Source organism: Arvicanthis niloticus, chromosome X (genome assembly GCF_011762505.2).
Source record: "Arvicanthis niloticus isolate mArvNil1 chromosome X, mArvNil1.pat.X, whole genome shotgun sequence".
Lineage (NCBI taxonomy): Eukaryota > Metazoa > Chordata > Mammalia > Rodentia > Muridae > Arvicanthis > Arvicanthis niloticus.
Genome location: NC_047679.1, coordinates 87,191,747 through 87,219,182, shown reverse-complemented (window position 1 = coordinate 87,219,182; position 27,436 = coordinate 87,191,747). Strand labels below are relative to the sequence as shown.

The following is a 27,436-nucleotide window of genomic DNA, read 5'->3' as shown; positions in this document are numbered from 1 at the left end:
GCTCATCAATCAACCTCTCTATCCCTTGGCCAACCCCTCTTCCCTACCTCTCGCCCTTCTGCCTGCCTCTAGATCTTTCAGCTTGCCCCTCTACATGCTCTTAGCCCTGCCTTTGTGCACCTAGGCCTACCCCTTGGTCTGCCCCTCGGCCCCTCTGCCTGCCCTCAGGGCTACTCTCAGGCCTGCCCTCAGCCAACCAGTCAGCCTACCAATTCAGCTGGCCACTTTGCCCCTCATCCTGCCCCTGGACCCCTAGTCCTGCACCCTGGTCTGCCTCTCAACCCCTATGCCTTTTTCAAAGCCACTCTGCCTGCCTTTCTTCCTCTGGGCCCACCTCTAGGCCCTTGATCTGCTTCTCTGTCCCTTAGCCTGTCCCTCCTCCAGGTTTCATGACCCCTTGATGTGCCCCCTTGGCCCCTTGGTATGCATCTCTGCCTCTGAGCCTAGGCTCCTGGGCCTGCCCTTCTGCCTGCCCCCCAGTCTGCCTCCTGGGCCTGCATCTAGGTCCCTTATCTTACCTCTGTAACCCTAGGCCTCTCAGCCCCTCTGCCTGCCCTTTGCCCTGGCCCTCGGCCTGCCCCTCTGCCTGCCTTTGTGCCTCTTGGCTTCTCTGCATGCCTCTCTTCCTCTTGCCCCATCAGACTGCCCCTAGGCAGTTGTCTGTCTGTCACTTGACCTATCCCTCTTCCCTTCCTCTTGTCACCTTGGTCTGCCCCTAGGCCCCTCTGACTGCCTCTTTTTTTTTCCATTCTCTGTAGAACAAGAACAGGTCACTCCTTTATTGACATGTATAAAATACATCACATTTTCTGTTCTGCTGATGCTATAATTCAATACCAATTCTCCAGCCACATCAGTTATGAGCATAAAGTATATCATGTAACCTCAATCTCTAACAGTGGAAGGTTTACACAAGAATGGATGCTGCTAGAATAATGCTGCTCCCTTTGGTGTGACAGCTGAGCATCCATCTCCCTCCCCCTCAGATGGCTTCTTCAGCATGTTAGAGCAGTGAGGATTGGTTTAGCCTCATAACCAAGTTAGAGTGACGACATTGGCCACATAATACACATGCTCCAGTTTTAACAAAAAATTCTGAATCTTGGGCAACTGTTCTCTTGTAACTACTTTACAGTTTCTAAAAGCAGTTATTGTCCAAAGCTGGAAGAACTTAAGTCTTCTCAGATGAGCATGTGAACGAATGGAGGGAGGTAAACAAAAAACAAAATTAAAAAAGATGAGGTCTGATAGGGGAGCAGCCGGATAAGAAAATAAAAAAAAGGAACAGTAATTTAAAGTTTATTCCAGGGTCAAAATTCTGTTCCTGCGTGGACAAGTAGTTTTGACCGATGGCTTGCCAACTCTCCCCAATAAACCTCTGCTGATTCCATCCAGGAGTTAATGGTTAAGGAAGAGAAACCTAGAACCTGCTCTGTCTCTGGCTGGCCTTGAACTCAGAGAAGTACTTGGCTTTATCTCAGGGGATTAAAGGATCTAAATTTAGCTGGGTAGGATCATGTCCCAAGGTCACCACTGCATTCATTCAATTTAATGTCCTTGAACCGGGTTCAGCTCCATTTCACTTCCTGGTGCCTGCCCCTTTAATACTAGAACTACATATTTCATATTTTTCCTTTCTAAGTTTGCTATGCTTATTCCCAAAGCTCTTCATGAGATATAACCAGAGAACAAAGTCTATGATGGGCATTTCTGAGACTTCCTTTGTCAATGCAATTAATCTGAGTCTCTTCACCTCAGCCTCAGGCTGACATGTCAGACAAGGGCAAAAAGCAGCCATGTTCTTCACCAAAATACTACAAAAACAGTCTCTAGGCCACATACTGCATTTCTCCTCCACAGAAACCTCTTGGGCCAGTACTGCACAATTCAAATCATTCTCAGTAACAAAATTTTTCATATTCCTACTATGATAGCCCATTAAGCCTGACTTAAAGCATTCCAGTGCTTCCAAATTTAAAGTTCCCAGATCCACATTCTTCCAAACAAAAGTGTAAGGCCCCCAAGAAGGGAGGACCTCACCCAAGCCTCAGGAATTCACAGGCACCCATTAACTCATAAGACACTGAACTTGATGCAATCAGCAAGAGGTATATTTCGATCAACATGTTGAGGTCAAGACCCATGACCCACTCAGGGGCAGTGGGGTCTGACCCCGGGGCTTTGGAGACAGAGAGAATTTAAAGCCAAAAACCACAATTCAGGGGGGAAACAACAACCCAGGAGGAGTAAAGGAGGGTTATTGGAGAGTACCTGTGGAAAGTCCCATCCCATTATTCAGTTTGTGACAGGGTCCAAGGAAGAGTCATGGGGAACATTTTGTATAGGCTATTCTCTAAGAGCCTATTCGTAAAAAATCATCTATCTTATGGTCAGCCAAGTTCCTGAAACACAGAGCTTACGACCAAGCTGACCTGCACTCTTGGTTTTGTTCAGCCTGCTGAAAAATTTTAACCCTTTCAAAAGCATGGTCAGGCCTATCACAGCAATACCCCAGTCCCTGGTACCAACGTCTGTCTTAGCTAGGGTTTCACTGCTGTGAGCAGACACCATAATCAAGGCAACTCTTTTAAGAATAACATTTATTTGGGATGGGCTTACAGGTTCAGAGGTTCAGTCCAGTATCATTAAAGCAGGAACATGGCAGCATCCAGGCAGGCACGGTGCAGGAGGAGCTGAGAGTTCTACATCTTCATCTGAAGGCTGTAGTAGAATACTGACTTCTAGGCACCAAGGATAAGGGTAATTTTTTAAATCATTATTATTCATTCCATTCCTTTATATATCAAATGACTGATTATATCTCACTGCCAGATTAGCCCTCCACAAGCCCCTCATCCCACAATCTCCCTCTCCTTTTCCTTTGCCTCTATGAGGGTGCTCCCCCACTCACCCACTGACACTCTCCCACTCCACCCTTACAGCATCCCCTACACTGGGACATCAACCCTCCACAGGACCAAGGGTCTCCCATCCCATCCATGTCAGACAAGGCCATCCTCTGCTACATATGTATCTGGAGCCACGGATTCCTCCCTGTATAATCTTTGGTTGGTTGGTGGTCTAGTCCCTGGGAGTACTGAGTTGTCCAGCTACCTGATGTTGTTCTTCTTATAGGGTTTCAATGCCCCTCCCCTCCTCCAGTCCTTCCATCTGTTCTCCAACCAGGGTCCCTGAGCTGAGTCTGATGGTTGGCTCCAAGCATTCACATCTGTATTGGTCACTTGCTGGCTGAAACTCCCAAGGAGCACTCATACCAGGTTCCTGACAGCAAGTCCCTCTTGGCAACTGCAACAGTGTCTGTCTTTGGTGTCTATAGACAGGATGGATCCCCAGGTGGGGCAGTCTTCAGGTGGCCCTTCCTTCAGTCTCTACTCCATTTTTGGGTCTCTGTTCTTCCTTGGACAGGGACATTTCTGGATTAAAAACTTTGAGATGGGTGGGTGGCCCAATCATCCCACCTGTGGCCATGCCTACCTACTAGAACTGGTCTCTACAGGTTCTCTCTCTTCTCTGGTAAAATCCATCTCAACACCTGGGGCCATGCTTACCTACTAGAAGTGGTCTCTACAGTTCTATCTCCTCTTATCTGGTCAAATCATTCCCTTGGGGTCTTGGGAGCCTCTAGTTCTCTGGCATCTGTGGCCTTCTAGTTGCTATTACAGATATACACGCAGACAAAACACCTATACACATAAAATAAAATTATAAAATAAGTTTTGTTACATGTAGTGTGTGTGTATGAAACTGCCACAACATCTGTGTGAAAGTCTAAGAACCACCTGAGAGAGTCTGTTTTCTCCATCTAGCTGAGACTGTACTCAGGTATTCAAGCATGGCACCAAGAGCCTTTTACTCACCATGTCACCCAATCAGTTTTACAGACCTACTTTCACAATTGTGTTGCAGTAAAATTGCTGTTCTCTATATGACCATAGGACAATAAAGGATGATCATGGTACAAGCACCCCAAATGATATGTCCTGTAGAAAATGAGACTTGGCCTGGTGGTGGTGGCACACACCTTTAATCCAGCACCTGGGAGGCAGAGACAGGCGGATTTCTGAGTTCGAGGCCAGCCTGGTCTACAGAGTGAGTTCCAGGACAGACTGGGCTACACAGAGTAACACTGCCTCCAACACCCCCCCCCCAAAAAAAAAGAAAAGAAAAGAAAAGAAAAGAAAATGAGACTTGACTGGAAGAACACGTATTTATTCTTTTCTTTCAATCCTACATACCAGGTTTTGATCTATGCATTTTTGATTTCCCACATGTTACTGGATATTCCTGGCTGTCAACCTGACTACATCTTGAATGAACTACAATCTAGAATAGGAGGGCTCACCTGTGATCTAATCTTCAGAACAGAAAATACAAGTTTCTGACCTGGATCTTGGCAGGGAGATCTTGAGGCATAGTGGCTGTGAAAAGCTTAGGCCCAGGCAAGATAGTACAGGCCTTTAATCCCAGGATTCTGATGTTAGGAGATCTCTGAATTCAAGGTGAGCCTGGAACAAAGCAGGTCCCAGGTCCAGGTGTGGTGGTTCACACCTTTAATCTGGGCCACACCTTCTCCTAGAGACCTATATAAGGACATTGGAAGAAGGAAGACCCAGTCTTCTTTGCTTGCATTGACTTGCCAGCAAATCTGTTGGAACCTCCTTCTACAACTAGCCTCTTGGGACTGAGAAAGGACTCGATTCTTGGACTTCCCATTCCCAGCTGGCCTTCCTTGGTTTATTTGAACTGCAAACCGGTGGCTGCAACAATTTCAGCTCAAAGAACTGCAAAGCCTAGAGAGTTGTTCGGTCAGGGCATCTGTGCACTGAGAGTTTTTTCCATTGTGGTCCTCATTGTGGAAAAGTCTTGCCCTCTGGAAGCTGTGATTTGCTCTTGAGGATGCAGAAGAAGATGACGCTCACCAGCTTTTTACCTGCGCCTACTCAGCTATCTCAGGACCAACTTGAAGCTGAAGAAAGGGCAAGATCTCAGCGATCACTGCAGACCTCTCTGGTTTCCTCTCGAAGGGAGCCTCCCTCATATGGATACAGGAAAGGCTGGATTCCACGGTTGCCGGAGGATTTTGGAGATGGAGGTGCTTTCCCTGAAATCCATGTGGCCCAGTATCCTCTGGATATGGGGCGACAGAAAAAAATGTCCAATGCTCTGCCCATTCATTTGGATCAGGAAGGGAACATTAAATATGACACAATTGCTCGACAGGGACATTCCAAAGACAAGGTCATTTATAGCAAATATACTGACCTTGTTCCAAAGGAGGATATGATTCCACATGACACAGAAACGCCAAGGCCCGATGAGGAGACTATTAAAGAAATTACAGAAAGGACAAGGGCAGCTGTGGAGAAGATTGTAGCAAAGAAGATCGGTGGGTCCAAGCTGGTTCGGGCAGCTGCAAAGCAGCCTCCTGCCCAGTATGTCCATTACACGCCATCTCAGCAAGGAAAAGCATTTAATTCGGGAGCTAAACAGAGGATTATTCGGGTCATTGAAAGGCAGATAGACCCAATGGAGCCTCCACGATTCAGGATTAATAAGAAAATTCCCCGCGGACCCCCATCTCCTCCTGTACCTGTGATGCACTCTCCTCCTCGGAAGATTAGTGTAGAAGAACAGAAGGAGTGGAAGATCCCGCCATGTGTATCCAGGTGGAAGAACTCGAAGGGTTATACAATCCCACTGGATAAACGGGAGGCTGCTGATGGAAGAGGACTTCAGCCTGTCCGCATAAATGAAAACTTTGCCAAACTGTCTGAAGCACTATACATTGCTGAACGGAAGTGTCGAGCAGCAGTGGAAATGCGAGCCCAAGTAGAGAGGAAGATGGCTGAAAAAGAAAAGGAGAAACATGAAGAGAAACTTAGAGAAATGGCCCAGCAAGCCAGAGAAAGAAGAGCTGGGATCAAAACCCATGTGGAAAAAGAGAATGGAGAGGCCCGTGAGAGAGATGAAATCCGTCAGGACAGGCGAAAAGAGAGGCAGCATGACCGGAACCTTTCCAGGACAGCTCCTGATAAGAGGTCAAAACTACAGAGAAATGAAAATCGAGACATCAGTGAAGTCATCGCTCTTGGTGTGCCCAATCGTCCAACTTCCAATGAAGTTCAGTATGACCAAAGGCTCTTCAACCAAGCCAAGGGTATGGACAGTGGATTTGCAGGTGGAGAAGATGAAATTTACAATGTTTATGATCAGGCCTGGAGGGGTGGCAAAGACATGGCTCAGAGTATCTACAAGCCCAGTAAAAATCTGGACAAGGACATGTATGGTGATGACCTGGAAACCAGGATAAAGACCAACAGATTTTTTCCTGATAAGGAGTTTTCTGGTACAGACCATAGACAGAGGGACCGAGAAGGACCAGTTCAGTTTGAGGAAGATCCTTTTGGTTTGGACAAGTTTTTGGAAGAAGCAAAACACCACCGTGGCTCTAAAAGATGCTCTGATAGCAGTCACTCCAAGGAACAAGAGCCGGAAGGCAAGAAGCAGAGGAAGCAGTAGAGGGGCCTCTTAAAACTGAAATGTGACATATACAGCAGAGGACTGCTTGGTCTGGCCTCAGTGAGAGGAGATGCACCTAACCCTTGAGACACTTGAGACCCCAGAGACTGGAGACATCCTCTTGAAGCAGAGTAAAGAAGAATGGAATGAGGAACTGTAACAGGGGGGACCTGGAGGGAAATAAATCTCTGTGATAGCAAAAAATAAATAAATAAATAAAGTTTATTCCAGCTATAATGCAGGTTATCCTGACTTTAAGGTAGCATCACATGGCATACTTCTGAGTCCATTCCCGAGATATTCTGTTGGACTTATCTCTGTCTGTTTTATAGATCCGTGCAATCTCTGGCACTAGGGGGTCATCTGGGTTTGGATCACATAGCAGTGAACAAATGGATAAAAGAACTTTAGAAATAGTTAAAGCAGGAGACCACTGTGATCTTAGAATATCAAGACAAATGCTGCCATTACTGTTAATATTTGGATGATAAATTCTTGTTGTAAATGCAACCTTAGGTGGTTTGAAGGGGTAGTCTGTAAGAAAATGAATTGTCAAAAAGAATACACCACCTTGATATGGGCTGTCATTAGGTCCCATAATTGTGGCTTGCCAATGAAACATGTCATCTCCAACTGGACCTGCAGAACATTGTGCTGGAGGGTCACGGGCCAAATCACTAAGTTCCTTATTAATCCGTTTCAGCGCCATAGTCTGTGCTTTTCGCAGGGCTCCTCACTATCCCGATGTGTACTCAAAGGTCCGGCCAAAACTCTTGATTATCCCGGCGGCGGGGAAGGATTGTCTCTTCTTCTCACACCGGCTCTGCCAGACACAGGCGCTTGGGATGGAGGCGGCGGATCTCACGAGTATCTTGTGGCAGGCTTACCGGAGCTCCGGGTCTCTCTGACTGCCTCTTAAACCCCTCACCCTGCCTCCCTGCCCTCAGTCCCTCGGCCTCTTTCTCTGCCCCTAGTCCCCTTGGTGCTTGACCCCCTCTATTTGCCTCTCTGCCCCTAGGCCCCTTGGCCTGCCCCTGTGTCCCTCAAGCCTGACTGCCTCTTGACCTTCCCCTAGGCCCCTCAGGCTGCCTCTTGGCCCCTCTTCCTGCCCTTAGGCTGCCCCTTGTCCTGCCCCTCAGCCCCTCAGCTTTCTCCAGCAGTTAAGAGGACATTTTATTGTTAATCATGAGGACAAGAATTTATCTCAGTACCATGGCTGGTATTTCACAAACATCTGTAAGTCCAGCTCCAAGAAATGAGGCATCCTTTTCTGTCTCCTAAGGGTACTGCAATACATGTATGCCTATATTTATACAGACACAGATAAACAGATAGATGGACACACACACACACACACACACACACACACACACACACACACTGCACCTAAGCCTAAGCACTAAAATAAAAATTTTAAATAAAAATGTTGGAGCAGCTTTTTTCTGGAAGCCTAAAAATTGCAGACTCCCAAGAAAATGTGGTAGGGAGGGGAGATCTGATTGAGGATTATGCTCTTGGCTTCCCTCAATTCGCTGGTGCTGAGCCTGTATTAGAAATGTGTCTGATGTTTGACAGAGCAACCTCCATTTTAATATTTCCCCCTCTTTTCATACCAGGAGCCTCTGCTAGCAACCCTCAGTGTTATGTAGTCTTCTTGGTCTCATGTCATCACCGATTTTTACTTCGCCAAGAGAGGTACAGCCAAGAATTCTTGCCACTTCAGCTGAGAGCTGACTGTCTAACCTAGGTTCTACCACTGAGGCTGATTCATATTTGTTGTCTCTACTCCACCGAACTGGGCTGCTGCTGTATCATCCATGAAGTGTTGGTGAGTGGATTGAGCTGCCACTGATGGCCTCTGAACTGAACTGCTGATCTCCTGACAACACAGATGGGATTTGCTCCAAAGAACCATTCCTAAACAGGTCTACTTCCCCTGTATCCTAATAACTTTTTTTTTTTTTAACTACCTCTGGTGGGTGGTGGGCTAGAAGGGAGGTTAAAGCATTTAAGAACCATCATTAAAAATACAGTTGAAAAAAATTGAAGCTACAGACCCACTCATTAACTTGAGTCAGGACTATTATGTTCTAGATGTAGTTTCAAAGTTGGTTCCCATACACCACATACACAGCTAGCCTGCAGCACTTTATATTGTTATGTGTTTTTCATTTGTAATCTACTTTTGTGAAAATATATATTCTCTCCTGTCTTTTACACTTAATCTACTTAAGTTTTATGTTAACTTTAAAAAGCTTTATTTTTAGTTATGTGTTATATGTGTGGGTATGTGCACCTGAGTGCAGATGCCCTTAGAGGGTGGAAGGTATCATATCTCCTGGAACTGGAATTACACATAGTTATGAGCCACCTGATGTGTGTGTTGAGAAATCAGTATCTGCTCTTAAGCATTGCAGTACCTGTTTTTAGGTTACAATGGGTTATATACTGGAGTCACTACAAATTCTCCCATTCTACCAATCTCAACTATCCCCACACTTTGCATTTATTTTTGAGGTTATAATGTAATTACACAATTTCTCCCCTCCCTTCAAACCCTCTCATATACCCCTCATGGCTCTTTTTCAAATTCATGGCCTCTGTTTTTAAATTGGGTTGCTATAACATATTAGCATGATTAAGTTTATATGTACAGTCTTATGCTTTTTTTCTGTTTCTATTATTTGAAGTGGAAACTTCTAGTTTCTTTGAAAAGTTAGTCATATAAAATAATATTTTGCGGGGCATACAAGTGAAATGATGTCTTGCTAAAGCAAACACGTGGAAGACTGTTTTCCTGAAGCAGACACAGGAGAAAGGATGTTTGATATAGCAAACACGTGGAAGGACCTGTGATGAAGGAGTATAAATATGACCCCACAGACAGTGGGTGATGAACACTGAGCTTTGGTTTGGTTTACTCCGCCTTGCTATTTTTTGTTAAAGAGTCACATGTAACAACTCACCTTACATAGCCTTGTTGAGCTCAAATTGGTGATGCTGACATTGAGAGAAAGTCGCCAAAGAACTGCGCCTGAAGTTCCTGCAGCAGCTTGCTGCTTCTGCAGCCTTGCCTTAGGCCAGTTGTCGAGCCTGGAGGTTTCTTTAGGATTGAACTGCAGCTGCCTGCTGTCTGCTTGCTGAAAGGACTGTACTGTACTGCTGGTCCATGCCTGGTATCTGCCTGTCTAGAGCACTGGTCTGCAGCTGCTGAATCCTATTTGGTGTTTGCTATGGGACTGAACTGCTGCCAAAGAGGATCCAGCTCTCCCCTGAAGAACTATTGCTGAACGGGTCCACTTTCCCCATATCCTAGTAACTTTTCTCTTCCACTACATCTGCTGGGTGGTGGGCTAGAGGACAGGTTGAACCCTTATTAAAAGTAGGTTGCAAAAAATTTATGCCTACAATTGTTCAATGTCTGAAACACTCCCTATCCCTCCACATACACACAATGTTTGAATTAGAAAAGGAGGATACATTTAGTCATTTTCACTTCAACATTCCTGGAAGCAGAAGAACTCCAAGTTTTGTTTTCTCATAGTGACTTGCTATTTATACTATGGATATTTGTCAACCCTTTATACATGTATGCTAAGCATATTTCTATATGATCTATAGAATTTTAACTTTATTTTATAATGTAACCTTTTTACATTAAGATTTTTCAAAGTTTAATATTGTCAAATCAAGTGGAAATGTCAGGCTTCTTTGGAAAGTCAGTTATGTCAAATGTTGTTTTGCTGGGGCATACTGGTGAAAGGATGTTTTGCTAAAGCAAACACGGGAAAGAACACATGTTAAGAAGAAATATAAATATAAACCCAACAGATGCTCGATGACACTGGGTGTTCTTGGTATACTTTGCCATTCCTTACTGGTCATCATTTGGCATGACTTCATAGAACAAAATGAACCAAAAAACCAAAACAAAACAAAACAAATTTCTGGCGGCTTCCTGCCAGACTTCTATGGCACTTGGGCTAACTGACAGAATGAAGTGGAAGTTTCTGGATATGTCTGCTAATACAGACTCACATGGTGTTTTGCTGAGGTATAAGACCTGTGGGAGGAAGGACCCATGGGAGGATATGTGGGGACTCAATGAATGGCGATGGCAGGCATGTATAGCTAGGTTTGCAATGCTTCCTTGGTCTTATGTCTTCATCTTTACTGATCTTCACTTCATTGAGAGGCACTGCAGAGAACTTCTCCTGGCCACTGCTGATGACTTCTGTTGATTCGGTAGGGGCCTGGCTGCTTATGCTAGGTCACACCACTGCTGCTGGCTCGTGTTTGCTGTCTTGGCTCTACTGAACTGGACTGCTGGTATCCTGAAAATTGAAGATTGATACTGCCCCAAGGAACTACTTCTAAACAGCATATAGCAGAGCCTTGTGTATTCTTCTGGATCAATCTGCCATTGCTGAGTTGTGAATGGTTTTTAAGAATGGATCAAGCTGCCATTTTAATTCGTGAACTAAACTACTGATATCCTGACAATGCAGAGTGGATTTGCTCCAAAGAACTATTTCTAAACAGGTCCACTTTGCCCATGTCCTAAAAAATCTTTCTCTTCCACTACCTCTGGTGGGTGGTGGGCTAGAAGGGAGGTTAAAGCATTAAAGAACCCATATTAAAAGTATGTTTTGAAAAAATCTAACAGTCAAATCTTCCCTTTTCCTTTGAGTTTTCTGCCATGTTTGAAAATACCTGCCCTGAAGGACAGAGAGACATAGGTAGACAAAAAAAAAAGTGGGATCCTCAAAATGTCAGCTTTTTGTTCTCATATGACATTTTAAAAAATGGAAGGAACCCCAGGCAGGGGCTATCTAAACTATAGGGTGGAGGGGAATCTACAAAACATAAAATGAGGCTTGCCAGCTTTATTTTAGTTCTTTTACTGGACTGTCAGTGTTGGTTTCAGGATAGGCTCTGAACTCAGTGACATCGCATCTAGGCGACAGGGACCCACACATCTGTAGCCATGGTAACTGCCATACATTCCAAGAATCCACTTGCCTCACCTCCTACCTTTACCTGCGAGCAGCTACATCACAATCCAAATAAAAGGCAGATCCCTCTAAGCTCTATTTCCCCTTGTCTTAATCACCATCTTTGCCCTCTTCCCCACAACAAACCCCATACGGAACTGTATTGGCCTATTGTGGTCTGTCCAGACTCGAGCCGTGCTGCTAACACAACATTGGTGCATTGGCCAGGAATCAATACCCAGGAGCACTGGGGAGACCAGGCAGCCATCACAGGCACAAACTTGAGGATCGACTGTAACTGGTAACTGCGCCAAATGGACTGCTGCTACCTCTGACACCACCATGCCACTGTTGCACTGTGTGGATTTCCACCATTGCTGCAGACCACTGCCTCCTGCTACTGCAAGACTCACAGACTTCTACCACGTGTGCTGTGCCACCATAGTCCACCACATGGAGCTAGCCTCTGCCATGTGGGCTACACAGCCAGACTCACCCACAGCAACCATACAGTTCCACATTTCCTGCTACCAGACCATAAAATCCCTCAAACACACACCAGCATATCAGAAAGGTGTTTCGCCAGTTGGCAGAAAGAACCCTAAATGACCAGATAGGACCTGGCCAGCCTTTTGGGGGGCCTAAGGGGTTGGCATTTCAATGCCGTAGTTCTTATGACCAGCCAGCCTCCTAGCTGACCTATAAGACTTAGACCCTTGTGTGACTTCCCTTCTCCAAGGCAGTTCATAACCCCTTGGGCTCTTGCAGCTATCAGAAATTCCTAGATCTAGGTTTAACAGCTTTCTAGCAAGTCTGAGACTTCTCTGTCATAGACCCTGAGTGTTCACATGACGACCTGAACATCTAGCCTGCCTGTACACTTGTAATAACCCCTTACTAAACTTTTCTCGGGATGCCTGTACAAATAGTTCAGTAACAGCCCCATCACCCAATGGGTGCTAAATTATTTTTGAACATATCCCCAGGCACCCCACTGGGATGTATCCTGGAAAATCTCAAATCTCTGAAGTTAACGCCCAACTTGAGGTGAAACTAGTACACCTCTGCAATAAGGTCTGGATTCAGTATCCGTTAGACAATAGCTCCAAATGGCCACTTAATGGCACACTAGATCCAATTATTTTAAGGGATCTTCATACATACTGCCAGCCAGTGGTCTGGTAAATGGAAAGAGGTTCCCTATGCCCAAGCATTCATCTATCTTCACTCCAACCCCTCTATGTGTTCTTCTTGTTACTCAATCCAACTTCTCTTAGCCATGAAACCAGATGATGCCACAACCCTTGATCCAGCTAACAAGCTACCTCCCTTCCGCCCCAGACCTGTTTCCACACCACCAAAAAACCCAAACTGCCACCTCAGTTTCTTCTTCTCACCAGGATACCCCAGAGCGTACTAGCTTGGCCTCTTCAGACCCCTCCCCTCCTCCTGTGCCAGCTGCACGTCGCTCCAATCACCCTATATTGGCGCCAAACTTAACCCCTCCTATCATCCACTCTAAGGCCACAGCCAAACCCCCCAGGTCCTTCTCCTCCATGGACACCTGATCCAGCATCAGTCCCTCCTCTAAGGGAAGTTTTTGGAGTAGATGGTCTTGTCAGAGTACATGTTCCTTTCTCACTGAGTGAACTTTCTCAAACAGAAAGCAGACTGGGTTCCTATACCTCTAACTTCTCCACCTTTATTAAAGAGTTCTAGTACATTACTCAATCTTATAGCTTGACTTTCCACAATGTACATATGATCCTTACTAATAATTTACTTTCTGATGAATGCAGGCAAGTTTGGGAAGAGGCAAGAACACATGCAGAAGAAATTTATCAAACAGATGGAACATATCTAGTCGGATCCGAGGCACTAAAGATCCTTGATGGAATTATAATTCCACAGGTGGTACTTTAGCCAGAGATAGATTCATAACCTACCTCCTGGCCTGTCTCCGTAAGGCAGCTTTAAAACCAGTAAATTTTGAAAAACTCAAAGAGGTCGTACAGGATAAACAGGAAAACCCATCTCAATTTTTAGAATGCCTCACAAAAGCTTTATTGCAATACACTAATCTGGACCCTGAAAACTCAGAAGGTAAGCAACTTCTGATGGCCTATTTTTTCCCAGATCTACCCCAACATAAAAGCTTAACTTTGGTAGTTGAGATGGGTCCTCTAACTCCACATGCAGAAGTTTCGGTGCTGACCTTCAAAGTATACCATGAGAGATGAGAAAGCCCAAAATACCAAAAATACCACATGCTGGCAAGGGTTGTCAGACCAGCTCCAGCCACTGCTCCAGACTCCTGGTCTTCTAAGGCTCAGAGACCACCAGGCCCCTGCTATAGATGTGGTCAACAAGGTCACTGGGTAAGGGCTTACCCACCCCCACAATCCAAGGGGGCCATGTCTTAGGTGTCATGAGGAGGAACACTGGGCTGTCAATTGCCCTCACATCGCACAGGACAGAGGGGCATCACTCCCTGGTAACTCTCCAGCTGATCTTCTAGGCTTTGCTATGGACAAGTGAAGAAGCCCAAGCTCCCTCTACCCAACCATGGCCATCACTAGCAGGGATCCCCAGGTAGCCATCATGGTATGTGGGAGGCCCATTTCCTTCCTCTTGAACACTGGGGCCACTTACTTGGTCCTGAAAACGTTTTGGGACCCACTTCCCCCTCCTGTTTTCCTATCATTGGGGTAGGAGGACAACCTTAACTTCCTCACCAGACCCTATCACTTAGTTGCATTTTAGGGGTGTACCTCTCACTTATTCCTTTTTGGTAGTGCCTATATATCCTGTCCCCTTTTGGGAAGGGATATTTTAGCTAAGTTGGGAGCCTCTATTTCCTTTGCTCCCCCATTTGCCTAAACCCAAGCTCTGCTCCTTCATCTAGCCAGTCAACCTACTAACCTGAGAAGCTTTACCAGCTTCTCACGTGGACCCCCGAGTTTGGCATGTCCAGAAACCTTCTATTGCTAAACACCATTCTCCTGTTGTCATCCAATTACTGGACTCTACCAGGACTGTGCTCTATTAAGTTCCAGAGACATCAAGACCACTCACCTTGTCCCCAATCCCAGAAAATGAGACTCTACTCTAGCAGCTGAGCTCGACCTCACTGGATTAGACATGGATTTCTCGTCCTCCCCCCTGCTGTTCGTTTCCATCCAGGGTAGCCCTTATATCTGGAGATTCCAGGTTCAAGAAACCCCCACAGATAACAAATAGTCTTTCCAAATAGGGTCAGGAAACTGCTCCATAGCCAGATGCCAGGAACCAATCCAAATTGCCATCATCTGTGTGTCTGTTAACCCATCTAAATATTATGTTCTCTATACTTGCTTTCTCTTTGACCAGACAAAAGATTATTGTAAAAAATGACCAGACTGACATTTTTGGGGGCTGCCCAGATTGGTATTGTCAGATACATATGCTAGGATCACAGACCAATCACTTCTTCTACCAACATTGCAAGACACTCTTATTCTACATACAAGACCCATGGGATCCCAGGTGGGAGACAGGAATTGTTGGTAAGCTCTACCATAAAAATCAACCCAGGTCCCCAGTAAATGCTATCCGCATCCAGAGAAAATATGTCTCAATTGCCCAACCTCTAGACATCGGAAAAATAAGAGAAGTAAATCAAACACTCCTCTGAGGTCTTTAACTCTTTGACATCACCCCTCATGAATGGCACTAACTTGTCATTTCAACTTTTGCTTCAGACCTTGACCTTGGCGTACCAACTCCTTAATGTCACCTGACCTGGTCGTTTTAAAGATTGCTGGCTATTGTACCCCACCCCCTAGAACTAACTCACAATTGCCACTTACACAGCCTCCCCAGTGATACTGCCAAGTAACCTTATCTCACCTTTTGTCAGCTGCCCTGACTCCAATGTTGCCATGACTCCATACCTTTCCTCTATCCCTCTTTTTGGCATGGCAAACTGTTTTAAGACCTCTGGGACATGTTCTGTAGGGACACTAAGCTCCCTAGACTGCAATAGAACCACAACCCTTGATATATCATCTCTGCCACAATGCCCTGCAGTCCCAAACACATCCATTCTTTGTGGCACTCAGGTATATCATCACCTACCCACCAGCTAGTCAGGAGTTTGTACATTGGTACTCCTTTTCCCTGAACTAAGAGTAATCCAGGAAAATGAACCCCTGCCAATACCAACTGTAGATATGATAGCTGCCCAACATAAGAGGGCAGTTCAGGCTGTGCCACTCTTGGTTGCTGCAGGAATAGCCATAGATGCTGGTACTGGAATTGCAGAGATAATGACTTCCATGACCCAATATGATGAGTTCACTTCCAAGTTTGAAAGCAGTTTTCAAAAAATGGCTGAAACCGTGCTTATTGTCCAGAAACAGATCAATTCTTTGGCAGCTCTGATGCTTCAGAACCAACTGAGGCTAGATGTCCTGACAGCTAAAGAAGGTGGTCTTTCCCTCTTCCTCCAAGAAGAATGCTGTTTCTATATCAACCAATCCAGGATAGTGAGAAATTAAATCCAGGAGCTACAATCAGACATACAGAATGTCAGGGAACGTGAGACCTCCAGTTCTGGGATTTTTAAAAACCCTATATGGAAGTGGATGCTCCCTTTTGTAATGGCTCTCCTAGCCATCTTCCTGGTGTTATTATTCGCTTCCTGCCTTATTATTCTTGTTTCTATATTCCTTCAATGACAAATACAAAACATTTCCAACCAAACATTAATCAGTTCCTGTGACAGGATTACCAGCCACTGTCCATAGAGGAGCCTGATGTGAACGTTTACCAAGTGGACCCAATGGTGAAAGTCAACCATACCCCAAAATTGACGACACCCCTAGACAGCAGGAAACAGTTTAAGACACAGGATACCTCCGTTCCCTTTTCACCATCAGCGTCCCCCTTCCCTTTTTCTCCTTCTCTTTATAATAAGAAAGGGGGAGGTAATCTTGGTATCAGGATCGGCTCTGAACCCAGCAACATCACACCTAGGTGACAGGGATCCACATATCTGTGGCCATGGCAACTGCCATACATTCCCAGAATCCACTTGGCTCACCCTCCCACCTTTACCTACGAGCAGCTACATCACAATCCAAATAAAAGGCAGACCCCTCTGAGCTCTCTCTCTCTTTCCCCTTGCTTTTGTCACCACCTTTGTCCTCTTCCCCCACAATAAACCCCATGTGGAACTGTATTGGCCTGGTGTGGTCTCTCTGGACTCGAGTCACGCTTTTGTTTGTTTGTTTGTTTTGGTTTTGGTTTTTCGAGACAGGGTTTCTCTGTGTAGCCCTGGCTGTCCTGGAACTCACTCTGTAGACCAGGCTGGCCTCGGACTCAGAAATCTGCCTGACTCTGCCTCCCAAGTGCTCGGGATTAAAGGCGTGCGCCACCACTGCCCGGCATTTGAGCCGCGCTTCTAACACAACATTGGTGTCCCTCCCACCCTGAAAGGATAAAGCTGTTACTCGTCAGTACTCTATGACTTGGTCTTGTCTTTCCTGAACATTCAATTCTTTGTGCCAGGGAAGTGAGCTCAGCAATTCTCTAGACAACCACGACACCCTTATTATATGCTCTTTAGCTAATCCTTTTCATTTTCTCTCCCATGTCCCTCCCCTCCCCTTATTTCTTTCTTTTCTTCCAAAAGATCTCACAACTTGTAACTTACCCAGGCTGGTCTGAAATTGAGGACACCCAGGGTAGTCTGAACTCAGCTTCTTGAATACTGAGATTATATACTTGAACCATGATGCCTACACATCTTCTCTTGTTGAGGAGATATTGGCACTTGGTAGCTGCTGGGAAAGATAAACTCAGCTTTCTTAAAGGGTAGGACTCCTGATGTACTGACCTATCCCCTAACAACCAAGAGTATTTGATCAATAAATTGAATGTTATAGGCTTTACAAAATAAGTACTCACTCAGTGGGGATGGATCTTGGAAGAAGAGTGAAGAGATCACAGTGCTGGCTTTGAAGACAGAAGAAAGCATCTCATCAAGCTCAGGAGTCAAGCAGCCAATAGAAGCTATGAAACATCTTTCCCCCAGAACCCTTACAACGCTCTGAATTTTACACCTATTGGACTTCTGATGTCCAGAATTGGTAATAAAAAAAATCCTTGGACTATTGTTAAAGAATAAGAAAAACACTCTGCCTTTGTCATTCATCTGTAAAACTCACACTCAGAAGGCTGAGGACAGATGATTACAATTCTTATTGGTGCCTGAACAATACAGAGTTCAAAGGTATCTTGCGCTACACAGTAAGATGTCATTTCAAAAAAAAGAAGGATCTGAAAAATGACTAATCAGTGAGGAGCTGGAGACATGGCTCAGAAGTTAAGAGTGCTAACTGCAATTCCAGAGGACCCAAGTTTGGCTCCTATCACCCACACTGCATGGCTCATCACTGTAACTACAGTTTCACCTACAACTTGTCTTCTGTCCTCCACACATGCATCCTGGAGCATACATGCCTTCCACAAATCACAAATATATGTAAAATAAATTAAGAAATAATAGAAGAGGAGGAATAATGAGGAAGAGAAAAGATGAAGAGGAGGAGGAAGAAAAGAAGTGGATAAGAAGAAAGAACTCTGCTATTAATTACAAAAGTAATAAATGCACATGGTCCAAAACATTAGAACAGAGTGGTACAAAAGAAAGGTCTCACTACTTTTCCCTACTTGTCAAGTTCCCCAGATGTAATCAGTCTTAGCAGTTTCTTATATGTATGTATGTATGTGTGTGTATATATATATGTGTGTGTATTCCCCATAGAAATATATATGTATATATACACAAATATATACATATTATATGTGTGTATAAAATTTTATAGACAAATTGTAAATACACATATTTATACATACAGTTTTAAAATTATTCACTTAAGTTTATATCTCTGAAAACATTTTTTCTAAGACAGGGTTTTATGTATTCTAGGCTGTCCTTGAACACACTATGTAGCCCAGGCTGGCCTCCCTGTCTCTACCTTTCAAGTGTTGGAGTTACAAGCATGTGCCATTGCAGTGGGCTCTTTGAGTCCTTATGTGATTGGCTGATTTATCATCAGATTTTTACCTACTAACAAAGGTAGTAGACTAATCACAGAACACAATAGTACAAATACTCAAAAAAGAGAAAATTCATCTTTGTAAAATGACATGAAACTTGACACATAATTGACACTCAATAAATATGTGTTAACTATCTAAAAAGTATGGAAGGACTGCGGGAAGTAAGGACAATGCACAACAATAATTCTTCTCAGGCCAGATGTAGTCTCTATACCAGGAGTCACCATTTTGTAAGGCAGCTGGGAATAATATACAATGCTGGATGAGGACAGTACTCTCTCCTCCATAAGCTTACTGCCTTCAGTATGCACATTGAGTTTAAGGGCATAGGTAACACCAACCCTAGAACAGCAAGAAAAGCCAGGAGTTCAAAGACTAGATTACTGTAGAGAGGGCATTAAGTGGGGAAAATGCCTTGCAAGGTTAAGATCACAAACCCAAGGTTCCTGCCTAGACCATGGTCACAGAATAAATTAAATAGCTTCCAGGTAGAAGTCTTAAGTTTAATAAGGCCAGCTGCCTTTCTGATGATGCCACAGCATATTCATCCTTATCTGACTCCGTGCTATTTTCCTTACCTACTAAGCCTTTTCTCCGCATGTCTCGTCTATGACTATGTGGAATGCAGTAAGAGACAGAACCAGGATTCTAAAGATAAACATTGGGCTGAATAAGGTGCAGTCAATTATGAGGAATGAGCTAGTCTTGGGAGTCCATGTACAAATACAATCATACTTGAGAATAATTAAACGTTCTGGAAGGTTGTTGACATGGGGAACTGAAGAGTTCTCTTAGGTGTTGGGGACCGCACTAGTCCCACGTTGGGGTGGCCAAAAAAAATGTTGCAGCCCAGGCAAAATGTTGAGGCCCGGGCCGACCCACGTTTGGGCAGCCACGGGTGATGGCAGATTCTACCTAATGTCTGAGATTCGTCTCTGATGATCCCTCTATAGTCTCTGATCTCCGTCTATATTCTCTGATCTCTGGTTCTGTCTTCTATCGTCTCCATTCTGATCTGTTCTGTCTCTGCCTTTTATATGTCTCACTTCTAAGCCACGCCTCTAAGTTACACCTTTAATCATGCCCTTAGGTCTTGTCTCTAACTCTGATCTCTATACTTCTAAGTCATACTCTTAAGTTACACACCTTTAATCTCACACACCTTTAATCTCACACACCTTTAATCTCACACACCTTTAATCTCACACACCTTTAATCTCATGCACCTTTAATCTCAAGGTATCTAAACCAAGATTATCGGAGTGTTCTCAGCTGTTGTAGGCTATTGTAATTTAAATCTCATGTCAGGGTATATGGCTCAAGATGGCTGCAAAGCTGATAGCCGCTTTCTGCTAAAAGTCGGCCCCCAACACTTAGGGAGTCTGGAGTAGACTGTGGTGGTTGATGAAATTATAATGTAAATATTTCTCTGTTTATTATTTTGGTGAGCTGATTAAAAACACTGCTCTGTACTACTGTAGTCTTAAACCTGTGTGTGTGTGTGTGTGTTTCTAGGAATAAAATCTAGGGTTTCATACATGCTAGTCAAGCACTCTAACACTGAGTCCTACCCCAGCCCACTAGCCATTGTATTATCACCTATCTCAACCCGAACTTTCATATTCTTTCATTTAGAACTTACAAATTTACTTAAAATCATCATCATAAGAAAAAACATGTACATGTATACTCTTTTGAAATGGAACCTTCTTATTTCATTAGAAAGTCAGTTATATCAAATGATGTTTTGCTGGGCACACAGGTGAAAGGATGTTTTGTTAAAGCAGACACAAGAGGAAGTGCATGATGTTTAGAAGGAATATAAATATAACCAGAAAGTAGATGGCACAGGATCGTATTGGTATGCCTTGCCATTGTTTATTGGCCATCAATTGTCATGACTCCATAGAGAGAAGCACACCCAGAAACTTCTGGTGGTGTTCTGGTAGCTTCTTGTCCCTTCTACAGACTCAGGCTGATTGGCAGAGTGAAGTAGAAGTTTCTCGATATGTCAACTGATAGAGATTCACATGGTGTTTTGCTGAGGCAAGACCTGTGGGAGAACACATGATGTTTGGAGGAAGCATAAATAGGACTCAATGGAAGTGACTACAGACTTGCATAGCTAGCTTTACAATGCTTCATTGATCTTGCATCTCCACTGATCTTCACTTTCTTGAGAGAGGCATGGCAGAGAACTTCTCCTAGGGTTCAACTGGTAATGGTCACTCCTGCTGGCTCAGCTGAGGTCTGACTGTCTCTGCTAGGTTGTGTCACCATTGCTGATTCACGTTTACTATCCTGACACTACCGAACTGGACTGCTGGTATGCTGACAGAGATTGAAATCGCCCCAAGGAACTACTTCTAAACAGCATACAGCAGAGCCTCACAGCTTCTGGATGGAGCTGCCACTGCTGATTTGTGTGAATTGAATTGCTGATATCCTGACAATGCAAATTGGATTTACTCCAAAGAACTATTTCTGAACAGGTCTCCCATGTCCTAATAACCTTTCTTTTCCACTACCTCTGGTGGGTGGTGGGCTAAAAGGGAGGTTAAAGCATTTAAAAACCCTTACTAAAAGTAGGTTTTGAAAAAAACTAAGCCTACATTCTGTTTACTACCTTAATTAGTTTATTTTCTTTAAATGAGCATGTGTGTGTGCACACGCACGTGTACATGTGTGTATGTGTGTGCATATTGTTTCTGCATGATTTGGGCACTGAAAAACCTGGCTGTATTCCAGTGTAGTTAATCACAATTTTCCTGAACACCATCCTTCCAGCTCAGAAGGCTCTTATGACAGCAAGTAAACAAGATACTATATACATGAAATATTGCTGGGATATTTACATTAAGGTGCTTCTGCCTGTTGCAGCCTACCTTGGGGAATGATTTATGTAATAAACCACAACCACTATTATGTATTTCATATATGTGTTCTCCTCAAAGTTTAACAGATTTGGAAAAATAATACTCTGCAGGTTTTAGGAATGATACAAGATAAAGGTGTATGTGCAATCAGTTCAGAAAAGCTCCTTGAAAACTACCAACTGAGTCCAGGTATACTCATTTGTAAAGCTTCTGGCTTCCTAAATGTATCTTCATACAAGTGATCTGTGTCAGTGCCATAAAGAAAGGAAAAGAATCTTGTTTTAACATAAGGGAACAGATGTCTCTACAGTAGCTTTCCTATTCTCTTTTAAAAGATATATTTATATGTCTGTTTACTTTGTCTGCATGTGTATCTACACATCAGAAACTAGCACCAAGACAGGTATGAGCTGCCCTGTGGTTGCTGGGAAATGAACCCAGGACCTTTGGAAGAGCAGTGAGTATTCTTAACCACTAAGCCATTTATCCAGCCCCAGCTTTTCCATTCTTAAGTATAAGGTTCTCATTCTGATTTACAACATAATAGAACTCAGTAAATCCATTCATCCAGTTATCTAACTTCTCCCTGTTTTCTTGTATCTTGAGCCACTTTATCTTTTAGAAATAGGAAAGCTACTGCCAATATCTGAAGTGGATACTTACGGCTTCTTTGAGAAGTCAATTGCGTCAGATGGTGTTTTGTTGGAACAGACACTTGAAGGAGTGTTTTTCTGAAGTGGACACAGGTAAAAGGATGTTTTGCTAAAGCAGACATATGGAAAGGACAAGTGATGAAGGATTCTTCACTAATGACATGCATGTATTTGTTTGCCTTACATTGTTATTGATGAGCTCTGCTTGTGGTGATGCCACAGAGAGAAAGAAACTCACCAAAAAAAAACTTCTCATGAGGTTCCTGTGGCTTCTTGCCGCTTCCACGGATTTGGGCTGATTGCCGGATTGATTTCAGCTGATACAGACTCACATGGAGTTTTGTTAAGACAGACTCACATGCTGAGGCAAGACCTGTGGGGGTTCACATAATGTTTGGAGAGAGTATAAATAGGACTCAACAGACAGTGACTGCTGGCTTGCATAGCTAGCTTTGCAGCGCTTCGTTGGTCTCCTGTCTTAGCTGATCTTCACTTTGTTGAGAGAGGCACAGTAGAGAAATTCTCCTGGCATCCCTGCTGGTCCTGGTAGCGCCTGCTGACTTGTGCCAATTCGGCAGATGCCCGACTGTTTCTGCTATGTTGTGCCACCTCTGCTGATTCCCGTTTGCTATCTAAACACTACTGATCTGGACTGCTGGTGTATCTGTGAAGTGTTTGTGGGTGGACTGAACTGTTGATGCTGATTTATGTGAACTGAACTGCTGATTTCCTGACAACACAGACTGTATTTGCTCCAGAGAATTTCTAAGCAGGTCCACTTCCCTCCCCTGTATCCTAATAACCTTATTTTCCCCACTCCCTCTGGTGGGTGCAGAGCTAGAAGGGAGGCTAAAATTTTTAAGAAGCCATATGAAAAGTAGGTTTTGAAAAAAGCTAATGACATCTGTTGCCTTAATTTACTAAATAATCCAAGGTATTGCCATTCATCTTCATTACCTAGTAGAATTTGATGGTAAGACATTATTGTTGAAGATGCTGTACACTGGTATTGACTTGGAAGTTTCCTCCTTGCTGGTTAGTTCTCATGGTGCTGGAAGATGCTATGTAGGCTGCAGGTAGAGAAAAGCCATCAACAGTTTTACCCAGCTACATACAATGTAAGCTACAATAATGACCGGTCTGGCAACATTTGTCTATTGGTTCAATAGTGGCATGACTTGTAAGAGTAACCATTCATTTACTGATTAAATTTAAGGCACACTCCACAGGTGCACATGCTGATACTGTAAACCTGGGGAAGAGCCTGTAAGTAGGAAAATCACAAGCCCTAGGGAAGAACCTAATAATATTGATTTGTTTAACTGACATAGTATCACATCGCTGTCTAAATATAAGCCTTCGAACTGATAGATGGGTGTATCCCTTAGTCCATAGCAGAGAAGCTTCTTTTCGCAGTGGATGGCAAGTAATAAAAAGACTCATTCACATCAAAATGGAAAAAAATAGTATTAGGCTCTAAAGGAAACACACACACACCACCACCACCACCACCACCACCACCACCATATACAAAGCCTCAGAGAACATTATAGAAAAGATGGGAAATTAGAAAGACAAGAAGCCAGAGATTGAGAACGAATGCTGTAGAGCAGTGTTTTGTGCACATGGAATAAACAGTGAACTCCTGAGCTCAACTGTAGCTGTGGTTACCTAGACAAGGACCTCAAAATATTGAGCCTGATAACATTTTATCATGTAAAGGGGGAAAGTTCATGAGGTTGCAACTCTTCTCTGAGGAACTACTGATAGGGAATGGGGGTGCAGCGAAGAGGTGCACTTTTTTTCAGGGATCTAACCTATTAGCTTAGATTTTTCAAAACCCACTTTAATAAGGGTTTCTTAAATGATTTAACTTCCTTTTCTTATTTTTAGATTAAAAATTTATTTATTTACTTTACATCCTGATTGTATTTCCCCTCACTCCTCTCCTCCCATTCTCACCCTTACAAATCCCTCCCGCAACCTCCTCCGTTTCTCCTCAGTATAGGGGAAGTCCCCCTTGAATACCACCCCACCCTGGGATATCCACTTGCAATAGGCGTAAGCCCATCCTTTCACTGAGGCCCAACCATGCAGTCCAGTTAGGGGATTAACCTCCCTTTCGAATCCACCACCCACCAGAGGTAGTGGAAAAGAAAGGATACAGGGAAAGTGGACCTGTTTAGAAATAGTTCTTTGGGGTGATTCCAAACTTTGTTTTCAAGATATTAGCAGTTCAAAAGACTAGCAAACCACCAAACACAAATCAGCCACTTCAGTCCAGTCCACTCAGCAGACATCATACATGAATCAGCAGCTGCAGTCCAGTCCGCTCAGTGGACACCACAGATGAATCAGCAGCTCAATCCACAATAAACCATGAGGCTCTGCTGGATCAGTGTGAGTTCATGGAAGCTGCCAGAATATAAGTTCTTTGGAGAGTTACTCTCTACAAAGTCAGGACAAGCAAAAATCAGAGCATCGTTAGCGGAGACTAGCAGTGCAAGGCAAAACAAAGCACAAAACTTGTCCTATCATCTGTGGTCATATTTATATTCTTTCTAAACATCATGTATCTTTTCACATGTGTGCTTCAGTGAAACATTCCTCTCACTTGTGTCTGCTTTAGCAAGACATCCTTTCATCAGACTACCCCAGCAAAACATCATTATGACCCAAGTCTCCAAAAAAAACCCCCCAGATATTTCTACTTCACTAACCACTTATATATTGATCAATAACCCCCCATCTATCCTCATGAATGCAACCCTATTTAAATTCAGATGATTACAGACAAGACATGAAGTAGGGAGCAGATTTGTAGAAAGAAGTGTTTCAATGGGAGAATGGGAGAGAAGAGTTTAACCAGATAAGAATGTCTAACATTCATTATACACATACATAAAACTGGGAAATATAAAAAATTATTTTTTAAAAATGACAAAATGGTTCTGTCCTTTCCTATCTTATCTAATAACCTGTGCCACTAGTTCATTTGATTTGATTCATGAAGGTCAACATTTCTATTTCTTTCTCTACAAATGTATCTAGCTCAAAACAAGGCAAAAAGATAGATAAAAAATAATAATTACCTGTTTTCTCCAACCCTACAAGTCCCTCCAGCTATGATTTCATGTGTTTTTCCCTACAGATTTATGGGCAAAGGGCCTCCTAACTTAATGTAGTGGCTCATACCTATAATTCAACTTCAAGAGACTGAGGCAGAGGACTGGAGTGAGTTCCAGGGTAATATGTGTATAATATGAGACCCTGTTTAAAATAAAAATGACTCATGCCACATCCAACCTCTACCCAACCAGGTCCTCCACATCCTTCTCCAGGATTTAGTCCAGTGACTCTACCTGATCCTCCCATCCACGACCCCCCCCCCCCCTCGCCCATCAGCTCTAGCTTGGGTCCTACATTCAGTGCCCTGGCCTAGTCTGACTATTGTTGCCTATAGCAAAGCTAAACTCTAGGCTTTGTCAGGTCCTTCTCATATGATACCCAACCTTTCTGCCCACCAGATCTATCCTCATACTCCAGACTTGGATCAGAACACACATCCTATCCTGTACACCAGCCCAGGCCTCTCTCTCCACCTGACTTTATTCCACCTAAGCCATTTCCAAACACTAGTCCCAACCAACCCACACATCCTCTCTTCTGCCCCAAATTGTTCTGTCCACACCAGACACAAAACTAACTAAAAAGAAGTCCATAAAACGAGATGACATTACAAATATGTGAATGATATGAAAGATTAAGGCGGTTTCTTCTCTCCAAAACCTACCAGTCCTATAGATTATTTTCCCAACAACAATTACCTAGATAAAGCATAGCACGAAATTTAGAAAAACAATCATAACCATCCAAGAATTCAAGGAGATTAAAGAAGACACTAATAAATACATAAATGAAATTAAGGAGAAATAACTTAAGGAGAATAAGTGTCTAAGATATGCCAAAGAAAATACAAACATAGGGTGATGGAAATTATGAAGATAATCCAGAATTTGAGAATGAAATTCAGTAGTGTAAAGTAGAAACTTGTGGTTCTTTAGAAAGTCAGTTGTGTTAGATGGTGTTTCACTAAAGTAGACACATGAAAGAATGTTTCACTGAAGCAGACACAGGTGAAAGGATGTTCTGGTAAAGGAAGCATGTGAAAGGATGAAGGATTCTTCGCTAACAACATGCATGTATTGGTTTGCCTTACATTATGTAGTTGAGCTCCATTTGTCACTCCATAGAGAGAAATGCACCAGAATCTTCTGCTGGTATACTGGCAGCTTCTTGCTGGGGAGCAGGCTGAAGTGCCAAGGGGCAGGCACTGAGGAGTCTAGGGGCAGAGGGGTAAGCCAAGGCCCAGGTTGAGGGTCTGAGGGGCCAGCCAAGGAGCTGGTCTAAGGGTAAGTGAAAGGGCTGAGAGGCAGGCACAGAGGCCACAGGGCTTGGAACAAAGAGGCAGGCAGAGAGGCAGAGAGGCAGCAAAGCAAGCAGAGGTACCGAGGGGGAGGCAGAGGGACTAAGGGGTAAACCAAGGGACAGGCCAAAGGGATCAGGTGCTGAGGGTCCTAGGGGCTGAAAGGCAAGCCAAAGGTTAGGATGAGGGTCTGAGGGGCAGTCCTAAGGGTAAGTGGAAGGACTGAGAGGCAGGCAGAGGGGCCACAGGGAGCAGAGAGGCCAGCAAAGGGGACAAGGGCAGACTGAGGTGTAAAGAGGCAGGGAGGAAGGGCAGGCAAAGGGACAGAGAGGCAGACTAACAGGCCTAGAGGTGGGCTGGGGAGCCTAGGTGCAACCTTATGGGTCAAGAAGCAGAGAGGGAGGCAGAGGTGTAAAGAGGCAGGCTGGGGGTGGGGGGTAGTGCAAAGGGCAGGCAGAAGGGCCAAAGGACATACCAAGAGGTCAAGAAGTGGGGAGGAGTGGCAAGCCAAGGGGCTGAGGGTGTGGAGAGACAGCACCCTCAGGTGACTAAGGAGGACTAAGGGCAGCCTAAGGAAAGGCAGAAGGACCAAGAGGCAGACAGGGACCAAGAGGCAGACCAAGGGGCAAGCCTAAGGGCAAGCTATGGGGCCTAGAGTCAGGCAGAGAGGCCAAGATGCAAGCCAAAGGGCCTAGGGAAAGGTCCAGGGGTAGACTGAGGAGCTAAGGCAGGCTAAGGGACAGAGGTGCAAGTCAATGGGCCTAGAGGTGGGCCCAGGGGCAGAGGGGCTGAGAGACAGGCCTAGAGGCGGCCTGAGGGGCCAAGGAACAAAACAAAGGG

At 44.2% G+C, this 27,436-nt stretch overlaps 1 protein-coding gene, 1 long non-coding RNA gene and 1 pseudogene across 5 annotated transcripts in view; 1 reads left to right on the top strand and 2 right to left on the bottom strand.

The window, feature by feature from the left end:
• Positions 1-4,816: 4,816 nt before the first annotated feature.
• On the top strand, positions 4,817-6,650 carry LOC117695481 (SNW domain-containing protein 1 pseudogene; annotated as a pseudogene).
• A 112-nt stretch (positions 6,651-6,762) lies between these two features.
• Positions 6,763-7,378, bottom strand: LOC117695482 (ubiquitin-conjugating enzyme E2 D3). Its single transcript, XM_034486370.2, has one exon. It carries the CDS (start codon positions 7,247-7,249, stop codon positions 6,806-6,808), a length of 444 nt encoding a protein of 147 aa, XP_034342261.1. The 5' UTR covers positions 7,250-7,378; the 3' UTR covers positions 6,763-6,805.
• A 13,069-nt stretch (positions 7,379-20,447) lies between these two features.
• LOC143435612 (uncharacterized) overlaps positions 20,448-27,436 on the bottom strand; it is a 57,023-nt gene continuing 50,034 nt past the window's right edge. For 3 of the 4 annotated variants that reach the window (XR_013106096.1, XR_013106097.1, XR_013106098.1), the window contains exons 6-10: positions 24,476-24,619; positions 23,128-23,240; positions 22,409-22,543; positions 22,181-22,279; positions 20,448-20,694 (exon numbers count right to left, since the gene is read on the bottom strand). This is a non-coding gene — a long non-coding RNA (uncharacterized LOC143435612). The remainder of the gene's footprint in view (positions 20,695-22,180; positions 22,280-22,408; positions 22,544-23,127; positions 23,241-24,475; positions 24,620-27,436) is intronic. The other variant, XR_013106099.1, reaches the window with a different exon arrangement.